The 14,631-nt window shown below is 43.0% G+C and overlaps 2 protein-coding genes across 3 annotated transcripts in view; one reads left to right on the top strand and one right to left on the bottom strand.

Moving 5' to 3' along the window:
• wt1b (WT1 transcription factor b) overlaps nucleotides 1-7,874 on the bottom strand; it is a 19,802-nt gene extending 11,928 nt beyond the window's left edge. For both annotated transcript variants that reach the window (XM_063188898.1, XM_063188899.1), the window contains exons 1-4: nucleotides 7,105-7,874; nucleotides 5,409-5,531; nucleotides 4,124-4,232; nucleotides 916-996 (exon numbers count right to left, since the gene is read on the bottom strand). In XM_063188898.1, the coding sequence (XP_063044968.1) occupies nucleotides 916-996; nucleotides 4,124-4,232; nucleotides 5,409-5,531; nucleotides 7,105-7,528 (737 nt within the window). In that variant the 5' untranslated portion in view covers nucleotides 7,529-7,874. The remainder of the gene's footprint in view (nucleotides 1-915; nucleotides 997-4,123; nucleotides 4,233-5,408; nucleotides 5,532-7,104) is intronic.
• LOC134438423 (WD repeat-containing protein 76-like) overlaps nucleotides 1-14,631 on the top strand; it is an 89,639-nt gene that overhangs the window by 21,735 nt on the left and 53,273 nt on the right. The window lies entirely within an intron of this gene.

The raw sequence follows: 14,631 nt of genomic DNA, 5'->3' as shown, positions 1-14,631 counted from the left end.
TTGCCTGGAATGAATGATTCATTCATTTGTTTCAGTCAACAGTCGAAGTCCTATGAAGTCTTCAAGTCAGGTAGGGCACAGTGTGTTTTATTAGCCTGATCATCATCAACTTTTAGGTCTGACCTGCCTCCCTTGGTTTGCTAATAGGCTCGTTTGTGACGAAGCATTGCTGCTTTTGCCAGGCAGCGGGCATGCGCACTTTGCCAGTTTGATGCATTCTGGTTAGGATTTTCTAACCACAATGCATCAAACTGGCAAAGTGCGCATGCTTGCTGCTTAGCAAAAGCAGCACTGCTTCGTCACGAACAAACCTACTGGCTGCTTGCTTCCCGACAAAGTGGGAGGAGGTCCTGATTTTTCTGGAGCTCACAAACGATATTTGTAATTGCTCCTGACTTCACTAGAAGCAACGCTGAAAGTGTTGCGTCACTAGGAGGGCGCTGCCTGGCTAATGCTTTATACAGTAGCAGTGTTCAACCTCTTTGGCAACCGGTTGTGAATTCACACATCATAGTACCGCAACATAGAACAGTGATGGGCAAACTTAATTCATTTATTACAATCCAATGCTGCCATGTCTTCAAAATGACCTGTTTTCACTTGTTGAGTTTATCCAGGTGATTGCCTGGTTCCATGGCATGTAAAACCATATAATTTGGAATGCACTGGACTATAACTATTCAATCCAGATTGCCCATCTCTGCATATGAACCAGTTGCTGAACCGACCACTGTGAAAAAAAAAAAAAAACGACAGGCGGACACAGATGCGTCCGATGCCAGTGAAGATCGTGTTTTGGCCGATTTAAAGAATGCGTTTCAGACAGACAGACGGACCAACATACCCTCTTATAGAGATGCTAGGACGCATCTAAAAATGCAGGATACAGTAGGGATGAAACATATGTATACACACCCCTTCATGTTGGACGTCAACGCATTCATGGGAGCCCAGGTGACACAGTCAAGCTGAGAGGCCATCTGGTATAAATTATCACTGTCAAGGCACAACAAAACAATATTTCAGTCATTTTTATTATGCTTATAAACGATCTAAAGTATAATCGTACATATTTTGTACATATGCCTGCTATTTCATTTTTATTGCTTTTTCTTCTAACTTGTTCCTCCTACTTTTTCAGTTGCTTCATCACTGCTTGAATGGAATTCAGAGTGTGATGAAACACTGTACACATATAACAAACAAAAATGACCAAAGGCCACATCACAACCATTTCATGGAGTGCTTTCTAAACAACAAAGGCTGGTATGTGTGTTGGTAGTCCATTATTCCTCATCTCCTGGCAGATGCTTACACTAAACTTATAGCTGTGAAGTCACCGCGGGCAACGAAGCACATCCCCAGCAGCGCAGCACAGCACAGCGCAGCCCTGACAGACCAGCCGTGTCACAATAACTTAGGAGCACTCTTCGCTCCTCGCTCCAGCGGCTCCCGTGCCTGGTACAGCCTAGCTGAGGCATGATGTCAGCCCTGCTGCACCGCGTCAAGCAACCAGGGGAAATTTTCAGGTTTTTTTGGATGGAGACATTTTGTTCTTGGTAGGAGGTGTGGGTTAGGGGGTTGGGGGTGATGGGCTGGGTGGGTAGAAGTGATTATGAGCACAACACAACTCCTATTAATTCTCAAACTCTCATATGGTCCTTGGCCAGCCATCTGTTAAACGGAATGTGTCAGGGAATGACAGCGTAGCATTTGCAGAGAGAGAGAGAGAGAGAGGCACAACCAGGAAAAGACGATTAAGAAGAGGGGATTTTTAGAAGTTCTTAAATCATCTTTTTTTCTAAACAAATATGTCTTCTTCCTGCCAAAGGGGTCATATTGAGAAAGGTCGTAGCTCATAAAAGACTATTTAATTAAGTCATATTTATCCATCCAGACAATCTTTTTCCAAAAAAAAGGGAAAAAGGCCATTTTTAAGCTGGATGAACTATAGTTTGGAAAGTTCAGCGTTCTTTCAGCAGTTGTTTTCATTCATTTGTGTCAGCTGAGCACTGCTGGTACCAGGCTGTGACTGTAGTATGGGTCTGTGATGTGAGTACTCTCATCAGCTGCGGTTAGCCAGGCAGGTCAGTTTGAACATGAGGTGGAGGGCCAATTTGCAGGCCAAAGAAGAGCTATCTTGCTACTCTTATCAAATCCAATTCCGTTATTTTGGTTTCTGCTTGTCCCCCCTTTAAAACAACAAAAATGGGAACAGCATTTATGGAATGTAAGCTCATTTGCAGGAGGAGGCATGATGGAAAAGGCCTTGTTTGCTGCTGCTTTTTGCTGTGCTGTACTGTGCCGCTCCCTTCTCTCCAAGCTCTCTCTAACTAACTAACCTCTTCTCTACTCTCCTTCCCTTCTCCTCATCTCACACCTCTCCCTCTTTTGCCCTTTCTACCACTCTCTTCCTCCTCCTCCTCCTCCTCCTCCTCCTCCTATTCTTTAGCTCCTTTGCTGCGAGTGCGCTTGTTTCTCTTGGGAAAGCCGGGGTAGAGAGATGAGGAATTCTGGAGGAAACGGGCAGTAGATCACTGTGAGTTTGTTTTGGCCTGCCGTGGGGCTGCTGCGCGGCTCTTAACCTATGAGCAGAGAGCCCCCAGCACGCTGGCCGCGGGCTTTAGCCAGGATTTACGCCGGCCATCCAGCCCCAGGCTGCAGCACTGTCTCTGAGTGCCGTGCTCAGGGAGCCGAGCTGACGGATACCGCCGAGCAGAGAGACTGGTGGCAGCTGCTGCTGGGAGTGGGACAGCTTCACTGTGCAACAGGCTACTGTGTTGCTATGCTGTGCGGTCCTATGCAGTGTTGACTTAGGATAAGCGGTATTGTTCTTTGCTATTGCTTTGCAGTGATGTTTTATGCTGTGCATTGATGTCTTGGGTCTGCTGCATTGTGCTGTGCTGTGCTGTGCTGTGCTGTGCTGCGCTGCGCTGCGCTGACCTATGCCATGTTGCTATGCTACTGCTATGCAATGATGTTGTACAGTGAGGTGTGCTGTGCTCCACTGAGCTAAGCTTTATTGTACTGCCTGCCACACAGGGAGGAGAATGGGTGCCCAATGTATATGGTAACTCTCATTCGAAACATACAAGTCTTCACAGAAGTGAAATTTACAATTACCTTTATGGGATAAAGAGGTGAACTCACCTGAAACTCATTCACAAATAACTTTAATTTCATCTCTGCCAGTTCTGTCAACTTTTGTATTTCACAGTTTTGCTCTTTTATATCAATATTGTACAATAAAAGACACAATGGTAAATCCTCCTACAATATCATTTCTACACCTTTGGAAGTATAGCTTGAATTTGGTAATACATTTCAAAGAGTTTGGGAAAGAGCCACACCCTTTGAAGCTTTGGACTCCCATTAGGCAGTGTTAGTCAGCCTAGTGTTAAATGGCTGTGGCCCCGTTCGTCATGCCGCATTAAGTGGCAGTCTGTGCAGCATTTATGTGCACTTCGCCATTACAATGCATTCTGGTAAGAAATTCCTAACCAGAATGCAATTGACGTTTTGCATGTGCAGACTCCCGCTGCATGCGCCATAACCAACGAGCCCTGTGCTAGAGCCCAACAGCTTCATCCTCCCCCTTTTAATGAAAAGAAAAAATCCTTCCTGACTGTAGTCACTTCCTTTTTTTGTTATCCGCTCAATATCCCTCTATTCATTCCTAGCCAGCCATTCCGGCTGTCCGAGCTTTGGTGTTCAGTAGCCAGCATGCTTAGCACAGGCATCCATGTGAAACTCCTGTAAGGTGCAAAGGTCACTGTCTGATGCAGTGCAGCTGAGGGGACATCCTGAATAGTGTGATCCTCAATGTCTGGATTACTTCGTTGTTAGCTACAGCAGTTGAGCACAGATAGGGTCTAGTAGGCCAAAATCTCAAATTAGGCTAAATATGGGCTATTAGGCCAAAATCTACATTCACTGTGCAGTTCACCCGATAGTGTCAGCTAAGCAGGCTGCTTGTGTGCACCACATAGATCTTAGCCTAATATGTATACAATATAGCAGAATGGCATAGCTTGACAAAAAGTTAGTCCGATGGCTTTGCCCAGAGCTATTGTTCTGCTGTCTTTAAGTTGTGGTTCATGAAAACTCTTGGGTGTGGCTGTACCTGTTGTAGGTGTTTCTTAAGAGAAGAGCTGGGCTGCCTGTACAGGTGTCTGAGGGGGTGTGACAGCCGTACATGGGTGGAGGTGGTGGAGCAGAATACTGGGGCTCTCCTGGAAGACAAATCAAGAATTAGTAACACTGATGAATTATATATATATTTCTTTATTAGCAGTCACGTCTTAGTTTTGTAGATATACCGCACACCAGTATGTCAGACCATAAAATAATGTGCACTTTGACTTTAAGGCACTAACTTTCAAAACATGTAGCCGTGCACCTCCTGATTTAAACGACAAAACTACCTTGACACCTTTACTGCGAGTTCTCAACTCTTAGATGAAGCCCCAGTCAGTGACAAGACAGAGGTGTGTAATGATTACTTGCTGTGTTTGCATGTGAAACAGGCCATTTTATGAAAGAACTAACACAGGGGGGCTGGAGGAGCACAGACAACGTAGTGCGACCCCGTGCTTCAAGGAGTTATCAAAACAGCAAGGTCCTCATCGGCGCCATAAAACCTGTCCATCTTGCGTCAGATTCAAAGCGCTCAAACGAATGCTCCCTTCCATTTCTCTCGGAGGTTCACGCAAGGGCGCTGGGCCCCTGGTGGGTCATAACATTCCAAAAAACGACTCTTGCTAGGCCACTTCCCTCAAATGAACATTTTTGTAAAATTTACACCAGCCAAGTGACCAGTGCGACTCACCCATGGCTTTGTGTGGGGGGGAGGTGCCATTACTTACTGTCTATCTGGGTTTGAAAGAACATGCAACACCTCACCCTGGTTTGACTTTAGCGCTCAAAGGGCTCAGATTTCGAGGGGAACTTAATGAACGTTTAACTTGGCGGTAATAAATTGTGTACACTCTCCTCCCACACACTTCACACATGTGTAATCCTGTGCAAAAGTGAGTACACTCCAAAACACTCCCCATACATGCACACGTGCGCGCGCACACACACACACGCACACACACTAAGGCAAATAATAGAGGCATACAAATAACTCAAAATGAAGTAGAGGCAAAAATCTAGGACCGAAATAATCACAAATTAGTTAAAAGTATAGTGTGTGTGTGTGTGTGTGTGTGTGTGTGTGTGTGTGTGTGTGTGTGTGTGTGTGTGTGTGTGTGTGTGTGTGTGTGTGTGTGTGTGTGTGTGTGTGTGTGTGTGTGTGTGTGTGTGTGTGTGTGTGTGTGTGTGTGGGTGTGTGGGTGTGTGGATGTGTGTGGGTGTGTGCACGCGCTGGCATGCGTGTATGTTTAAGAGACTGAGGTCCTCCATACCCATGGATGAAGGGGGAGATATGGAGTCTTCGTGTTTGAAGGGGAGGCTGGGAGGAGGTGGGGAGAGGTGAGGGTGAGGGTGGCCATACGTGGGCCCTCCATCCAGTGCCATGCTGCTGTATCCTGGAAGACACAGAGGAAGACTGACAAGCTTAGGCCTCCAGTTGGGAGACGGTCCTAATCCCCTATTCTCTGGATGGATCACTAGAGCCATCTCCCAGAACTTTGTGATCTACTACTGCGTAACAGTACGTGATGCGGCAATGGAAAGTTTGGCGAAAGCTGTGCTTTCACAGAGCGATAAATATAGCTGTAAATTTAGAGGACGCTGAAAAAACAGGCTTTTGGGATGTCAGTCGTCATTTCTGCCTCATCTCAAAAAGAAGCAGACTTCAAAGGCTTTGGTGCGTATTATTTCTTACATGTATCATCAACAGTATTCAGCAAAGTTAATGATGCAATATTATAATTGGCTGTAACTGCCTATCTTATAATCCATCTTAACAGTCTTCTGTCTCATTGGCAATGGTATAAAAGGTGAAATTGTAGTCATTTCAGGTAATCTGCTCGGCTTTCTTCCTTCCCTTGATTAATTAAAAAGACCTTAGTTTTAAAGCAGATGTCTAATAACAAACCAAGCAGTGACCCACTCCTTCCTTTCTGGCTGAGGTGGTGAGAATCACTATTAAATATTGAGGAAAACCCCCCTTTAAGAAACCCACAGGAGAATAAAAGGGGGTTTTGCTATAAGCCCATAAATACTGTCAAATGATTTGTAAATCGTAAGGGCTGCTTAATCTAGTAAACATATAGCTGAGAGACTATGTCCAATGACTCTTTTCCGTTTGAAGTCATGAGTCTGCCATCTCCATACGTTAATCAACTGCTACTGTATATGAAAACGATAACATCATCCTGGTCAGAAAGTCTAGATCTAGTCTAGTCTAGAGTGAGTCATTGCTTTTTGTACAAATGATCAAAAGTCGTGTTTTAAAAGGCTCAGATTCATGAAGCTAAAGCCAATTAATAGCCTACACAAATTCCAAAGAAAAGGTTGATTATAACAATTTCAACCCTTCCTTAACTTCCTTCTTCTATTCTTTTCAAGTCAAGTCGGTTTTATCGTCAATTTCTTTACATGTACTGGTCATACAAAGAATTGAAATTACGTTTCTTACTTTCCCATGCAGACATAATAGACTTTGGGTGTGGACATAGACAGTTAGACATAGACAGTACACATACATTACACCTAGAGTTCCTATACAATACCTTACAGACATATAAAGTGCAGACTGGGCAACAGCAGACATACATAGAACATGTATTAAGAAGATGTATTGTTGTGCATTTCCAATTATGTCCAATTGTGACGATTCTGACATGGTGATAGTAGCATTGTGAAAATGATAATAAATATAAAGTAAGCAATTGTAATTGCAAGAACAAAAAAAACTATACACATTAATTCTGCTACCTCCCACAAGTAGAACTCGGATCCTTAAAAAGTCACAAACACTTTCTCTACACAATCTGAAATTTGAAGTTAGGATTCACACAAAGGTATTGGTAGTAAGAAACTGACACCGATCACAGGAAATCTGAACTTCATCACAACTTCATGCAAAGACAATTTGATGCACACTGAGAAACTGATGATGGGTTGCAATTGAGAGAGCGTGGGCTGCCAACTTACCCTGGTTTTTGGGTGCAGGCGGGCTGTCCATACAGCCTGGTAGGTAGGACCCTGGAGCGGGGAACATCCTGGCCTGGTTGGAGGTGGTATCTGCGAAGGGCCCATGTCTGTAGCCCCCCGTCCCCGTGAGCTGTCCGGAGAAGTGTACAGTGAAGGCCCCCAGGCCACAGTGGGGGTCCTCGTGGAGCTCCGTGGGGCCCCAGCCCGGCTCCTGTTTGATGAGCGAGTGGGAGGGCAGAGAGCCGTAGGGAGAGCTGGGGTGGAAGTCCAGTAAGGGGCTCCACTGCGGTGGGGCGCCAGGGACGGGCAGCGAGCAGCCACCAGGTCCGCCACTGCCGCCACCCGGGAGGGTGGGCACCGCTGGCAGCAGGGTCAGGTCTCGCAGCTCGGAGCCCATCAGCCCCGCACTCGACTCTGTCAGCATTGATAAGCAGTCGCCCGTCTTCTTCACACACTTTCAGACGCAGTCACACTGGAGCTGACACCCGTCCAGGCAGTGGCGTTCACCGTTAAAAAATAAGGAACGTCCCTCAGAACCGGTCCGGGAGAAGGTGTGTGTGGCCACAAAATGTTAAATAGGATATCAAGGGAAGTAAACCCCTCTTTCAAAATTCAAATGAAAAAATTAAATATTTTCGTCCAGCGTCGTTAAAAAAGGTTGACGGTCTTCTTTGCCCATACAGTGGCAGTAGCCAGTACCAAGAGCGTCACGCGAGGGACCGCAGAGCCACGCAGAAACACAAAGAGATGGGGCAAGAAGTGGGAGAGATAATCCCTCTCCTCTCCTACTACTGTGACTATAGTGTGTAAAGATTCAGGAGGCTCCTCTCCTGTCTCCCCTAATACAACCCTGAGTCCAGCCCGTAGGAGAAGAAGGAGGAGTCTACAACTCGCCAGAGTGGAGAAATGATGAGTCCTTTAGTTTTACTTATGGGTTTAGGCAACACGGGCTCTGACCTCTGACTAATGTCTGAAGACTCGACTCGATCCCTCTAAGTGGGTGTGTGTTACATGAGGCCAAGAGTCAAGTCATCCATCTTCACTCCATCAAGACATAACATTTGCAGCTCTATTGATAAAGTCATATCACTGATAACTAGTTTTCAGGATAATATAATATAATATAATATAATATAATATAATATAATATAATATAATATAATATAATATCAATGTAGGAATATTGTATCATATTTCAATGTTCAATGACTTACTCATTGCACACACCATGTAGCCTATCATATATAACAATTCATCTATACACAGTTATTATAAATCTAGTAATAATTTATTGTTAATATAAGCTGTTTTGATGGACCTCACATCAGCAATTCCACATATCAGAGATTGATAGTTCATAGAATTCATTCAGACTGACGCGCCACAGAACTCTCTTGTCAAGCCCCTGCCACTGACGAATATGTTTCAGCTGTGAGGAGTATTGTTTTTCCATTAGCCTGTCTCCTGTGTTATCAAGAGTTGGATAACATTTGACATAAACCTGTGCGTGTGTGAACGTTAATTAACCAACAGAAAGCTTTGTTCTTGGAACATCACAGTTTAAGCTGCTTTCTTGATATAAAGCCAGAGGTTCCGATGCATCATTCCCCTGCTCCCCATAGACGAGTGCTCTCACAGCATTGGAAGCTTGGCCGCAGGTTAGCAAAATGTTTAATAGATTCCTGGGAACTTTGGAAACATCCCACACTCTTTGCTGACAATTGTTTTCTTAGCAAGACAGATTTGCCTGAAGTGTTTAAGAAGTTCAGACGGATATTAACAAGGTTCTCTTTTCAGGTGTCGTTTCAAAAGACATTTTTTAATTAAAAAGGTATTAATTTATATTTGATTAAAATGTAAGATATTTTGTATGTTTAAATATGTGTTTAAAATGAATCAAGTCAGCAGACATCCTTTTAATAGGGGTGTTTTTCATTTATTTGGATACATTCAATTTCAGTGTTATAATTTTGAAATTTTGTGTCATGAACAAAAGACAGTAGGAATCCGAACACAATACAATAGCTTCAAGAAAACTCCACAGACACTCCAAAAAGACTAGTGTATGTTGGTCTTTGAAACTTGAACCGTCTGTAAAACAGTCTTTCCCAATGATATTGTTGAGGTGAACTCAGCCTGAACTTGACCATAACAATCATCACTTACCAGAACATAGAAAACTGGTTGGTCATTGCAACACTTGCACACTACTCATAGAAAGACGTATGTGGGTAAGTCCCTACATAACACACTATATGATATGTCCAGTCATACTGTATCTATCAACAGTGTTAATTTACTTAGCACATTGTTTCATGGTTATTTTATTTTCTTTTTAATCTTCTTTTAACTAAGTAGAAATATTCTGCTGTCTTCCGCTGTATCAAAATATGCCACTTTTTCATATGAATCAGATTTACTTTTTTCATATACACCAGATCAGATAGGTATGGCACTACTGTAAGGAGTCCAAGTCATTTTAACCACTACTGTGGTCTACAGGCACCTGGTATGTATCACAGAGGCTGTATCTCAATTTGTCCTGGGCTTGGGGTTGGGCTTAGGCTTGGGATGGAGTAGGGCTAGGGGCGCAGCCAAGGAGGGAATCCCAGGAGCAGGGATGTTTCCCAGTCATATGCCCCCTGTGAGATCTCCAAATAGGCCCTCCTTCCCCTCTACATACTACATACATCTGGAAATACAGTCAGTAGCACGGCAGCAAAAAAAAAAAAAAAAGTTTGGATAGTTAATTCAGTTGCGGTCAGAAAAAGTCCCCATGAGTCACTCCACTCCATGTGTCAATCAACTTTGTTCAGACTCTCTGCCTTGCCACACAGTACAGATGCTTTGCTAAGCAGATCGAAGAGTGTACATGTAACTTCACACGTCTGATTTATATAGTTTTATTTCAACTATCTACAGAAATATTGAACATTGGTATTTTGGATGTTAGAGTTGATTGATTTAATGCCTGTCATAAATCATTGATTTTGAGATCATAGGAATTTAAGAGGTTTTTGAATGGTGTGAACATCTTGTGTAGCGACATGTATTATTTATATTTATAGGCTATTTGGTAAATTAACACGGTCTAATAGAGCATGTCCAGAACAGAAAATTTAATCACTGACTAGTTTTCATGTGCAGTCCCTGTTCATATTTAGTGGTGGAACATATTGTATTTGATATTATTGATTTCATTTTCTTTGCAATCATGTTTTAGCCAAAACTGAAAGGAGGAAAGTTATCAGCCTATGTACAGGGTGACATTCTTGTTCATTTTTCTATTAAAAACTACACATTACCACATGAAAATTGACTGGGTGTGATAGCCCATTAGGTCCTGACACGAAGGATCTCCATCAAAAGTGGTCAGCTGAGAAGACAATTTACCTTGTTCAGACTGCAAGATAGTGAGGATTAATGTGGCAGCTGTCCCATCTGTTTTGCCCTCTCCCCCGGCCATTCCCTGGCCCATGCTCACTGGACACATCAACAACCAAACACGAGGGAGGGATGGGGTCTAATTACATAATCTATCAATCAGTAGCATTATCTTTAATCACCGCTTCAAGCAAAGCAGGGACTGTAATTCCCACCACCCATAAACCAAATGCTGAAAAAACATTGATTTTATAGGCCTACACCTGATGCAATTACTCCTATAAAAGTAGGCTACTAATTGCATTGCTATATGAACTTTTAAGAGTTGGGTAGCAGTGATTACAGTAAGTGTCATGATGAAATACAAAGTGCGAGAAGGCAAGTGCTTCAACTGATGACACATGCACATCACTATGTTAAAATAAACCATTTAAGCCAGATCAGCACCACAGGATCTGTTGTCAGGTTAGTCAGACATTATCAGCGGTAGACAGACCCACACTGCATACATGTAGTTAACAACAAGACTCATGTGAGAAGCCACATCATTCACGCCCTGGAATGTTTATCTGCAACACTTTTGCTTCTACACAGCAGAAATACACAACTCACTCTGGTCATCACTGCCAAAAAACATCATCCTCATATCCTCCATTCCCAGCAAACAGTGTATCAAAGCAAAAAAGATAAGGAGGCAGTGGGTTGCTACAACACACTTGTGTGTGTGTCCTATACATCACCACCAACACAGCAACTGTAAACAACGATGTTATCACACCATTCCTGGTGCATATTTTTCACACAATACTTTACCTTGGTACCTTGTTTTTTTTGGCATTGCCAGTGATTCAAGCATAGGATGAAGCTCTCAGAATTGTTTAGCCATACTTCAACAGACAGATAGATAAAGTGGCTCGTTGTCAAACAGCCAGACAGCTGTCTTCTTTCACTTTGCCTTTCCATAGGGCCATGTCCTTGAGTCGTTTGTGGGAAGTATGAAAACACGGGCGATTCCGGCAAAATGGGGATTAATGAGACATCTGGTGGGTTGGTAACGATTGTGCTGTACAGTAGAGAAGGGAAAAGAGCTAATTGCCATAACTCATATGTGTTGCGAGTTCTTCAGCAATGCGTAATTTATGCACTGCTCGCTGAGATGACACTTCAGTCTCGCTATGTAACTCATGGGAGTGTGTGTAGGCCAGCTGACATGAGGGAACAAACGGGTCAGTTGTCCCGGTCCCCGGGAGAGGGAGGGCTCAGAATTACATTGTATGTATGGGGGGGTGGGGGGTGGTTCACATGACTTTGTCCAGCGCCCAGCCATAGCTGACAGCGGACCTGAGTGTGTGTATCTGGTCCCAGTTCAGTGGACAAAAGGTTCTTATCTTCTCACAATCTCTGGGTTGTGAACACTGTTAGCAGCAGATGAAAGGCCTCATGGAGCTGAAACACAAATCAGAACCCCGGGCACTTATCTTCTGACAAGTGAAGGTCTTGAGAATGTCTTGTGTCTTCTTAATGCTAAAAAGGCTCAGATCTCGCCAAAGGAAGTTTTTGAATGTGAGGGACTTGAGGGTTTTTTTCCGCCTTGAAACAAAACATGCTTGGGTTTGTGGAGAGAGAGAGAGAGAGAGAGAGAGAGAGAGAGAGAGAGAGAGAGAGAGAGAGAGAGAGAGAGAGAGAGAGAGAGAACGAGTTGAAAATAAATGAATAGGTGTCTCGTTCATCAAGGCCATGAGAGCGACGATGTACAAATTGTGGCTTTGTGTGTCTGGAATGCCGCTGTGGTTTTCCCTCCTCTCCAGCTCCCAGAGCGTTCACAGTGGTCATCGCATGGGCTGTTCACAGCAGGTGCCTCTGACTCACCCCACACATCAGAGGTGAAGAGATCAGCTGATTTACCAGAAAAAAGACCACAGCAACATCTTTGCCCATCCACACCCAGGCATCAGGGGATACCACAACTGACACAACTGTCCCAAGTGAGCCCTCAAAAAGAGGTTACTAGAAACAATAAAGGTTTGAGAAACTTCAAACATCAAAAGTTGCCTTTTTAGTGGATATTTTCTAGTCAGTGATAGCAATAGGCAACACTAAATACATTTGGAAGAAAGGTTTCATTAAACCATTTGATTACCCTTGAAGAGTCATCAGCCCAGGGTTTCTCATGGAACCATGATTGAGAGAGAGAGAGAGAGAGAGAGAGAGAGAGAGAGAGAGAGAGAGAGAGAGAGAGAGAGAGAGAGAGAGAGAGAGAGAGAGAGAGAGAGAGATTTACAAAATGATTGTGTTCATCAGGCTACAAAGTATTAAATGACTGGTGGGGATTTAATTTTTTACCTCTGCCCAGGAGGTTGTGTTTGTTTGCGCGTTGGTTTGTTTGTCTGTTTGTCTGTCAGCAGGATAACTCAAAAAGACATGAACGGATTTTGATGACATTTTGTGGAGTTGTTGGAAATGCCAAATGGAACAACTGATTACATTTTGGTGGTAAAAAGATTCTTCACCATTGTGGGATTGGGCGAATTTCGACATGCCAGTATCTCCAACAAAAAAGACTTAGGGTGTAACATATTCAAATGTTTTTAAGTAATATTATAGGCATATAGGATTCCACAATGAGTAGATGTTATGGCATCAGTGACCCCATGGCCTTGGCGGAGGTTTGCACTCTCTGAGTGCTTCTAGTTTTGAAAATGCAATACCTTTACTGAAATTCAACCATTAATTTGTCTTTGCTAAAATTACACAGAGTGAGGTCCAGTTATCCAGGTCAATATATCAATCAATCAATTAATTAATTAATAGTATTTACAGGTATATAGCTAATTGCCATATGCTATGAAAATCAAAGAAAAGGAGGGCGCACCTTGCATCAAATTTTTTTCTTTTATTTTTCTGTGCACAGACGCGTTTCGGCGTGTGCCTTCCTCAGTGTGCAACGGTTGCACACTGAGGAAGGCACACGCCGAAACGCGTCTGTGCACAGAAAAATAAAAGAAAAAAATTTGATGCAAGGTGCGCCCTCCTTTTCTTTGATTCTAAGTATTCATTTGGGACAGCACCCTAAAAAGTTATCAAGAAACCTGAGTGAAGCCTGCTACCTACTTGATTCATATGCTATGAAAAAACATCAGATCGTCAAAATGTTTAATTGATGTGGGAATCAGAAGGTATTTATCTCTGGAGAGGTATTCTGTGGACCTGTACTCCCACATTGCCCTGCTCCAACTATAGTCATTTTATTTTTTTATGTTGTTTGTCAGTAGCCTATTGTAAATCTGTGATTATGGGAAATCAGTTATAACTAATGGTTCTTCTGTGAAGCTTCCAGTCAGAGTTGTGATGCAGACCGAGTAGAATGATGCAGACAGATGAGAATTCCGATTTCATCATCAGGGCATTAGCGGCTGCTGACTGTTTGACCTCAAACTGGTTGGTCAGTATTGCAGAGTATTAGCTTAAATACAACTCTCTCTGCTGTTCATGGCAAATGGCCAATTTAAGGAGAATGACTTTTGACAATGAAAAGTTAAACCTTATGCTTTTATTATACTTCAGGCATGTAAAACATTTATCATTTACATGACATGTTTTGACGATAGCTTACATCTTTATCAGACGGTCACATGGATGTTGATGCGTAGGTTTCACTACACTCAACTTGAGCCTTGTTTTTCTGTCAACTCAGGAATCAAAGTCTAGAAAGTTGGTCCTACACTGTTGTTTTTTAAGTTTTATACAATCCTTAGACATACTGACCATACCTCTAGTAAAAAGTTACATTTGCTGAACTACTGAAATGTACTTTTCACAATTAAAGTGGCATGGGCTGAAAGTCAAGAAGACTATGCTGAGCATTCCTGTTGAATTCTGAAACCCCATCATTTTAAAGGTGGCCATTCATCAGTTCCAGGCCATGACTGTGCCACTTAAAAGTGTAAGATTGCCCTTGAATCAAGTGTCTTTGTGGCTCTGGTGAGTCTCTTCTGGTAAAAGTTCAACAGCTAGGGTATCCTAATTGCCTTCTAAATGATGCATGACTTTCCTTATTAGAGGTCAGAGTGTTAGGCATATACGATTTAAGCTTATGTGCTAATAATATATTTTGAGCCAAAACAGACTTCGGTTAGTTGTGGC

Source organism: Engraulis encrasicolus, chromosome 22 (genome assembly GCF_034702125.1).
Source record: "Engraulis encrasicolus isolate BLACKSEA-1 chromosome 22, IST_EnEncr_1.0, whole genome shotgun sequence".
In the NCBI taxonomy this organism is placed as follows: domain Eukaryota; kingdom Metazoa; phylum Chordata; class Actinopteri; order Clupeiformes; family Engraulidae; genus Engraulis; species Engraulis encrasicolus.
Note: the sequence above shows the minus strand (reverse complement) of the source record. Positions and strands in the feature narration are given on the sequence as shown.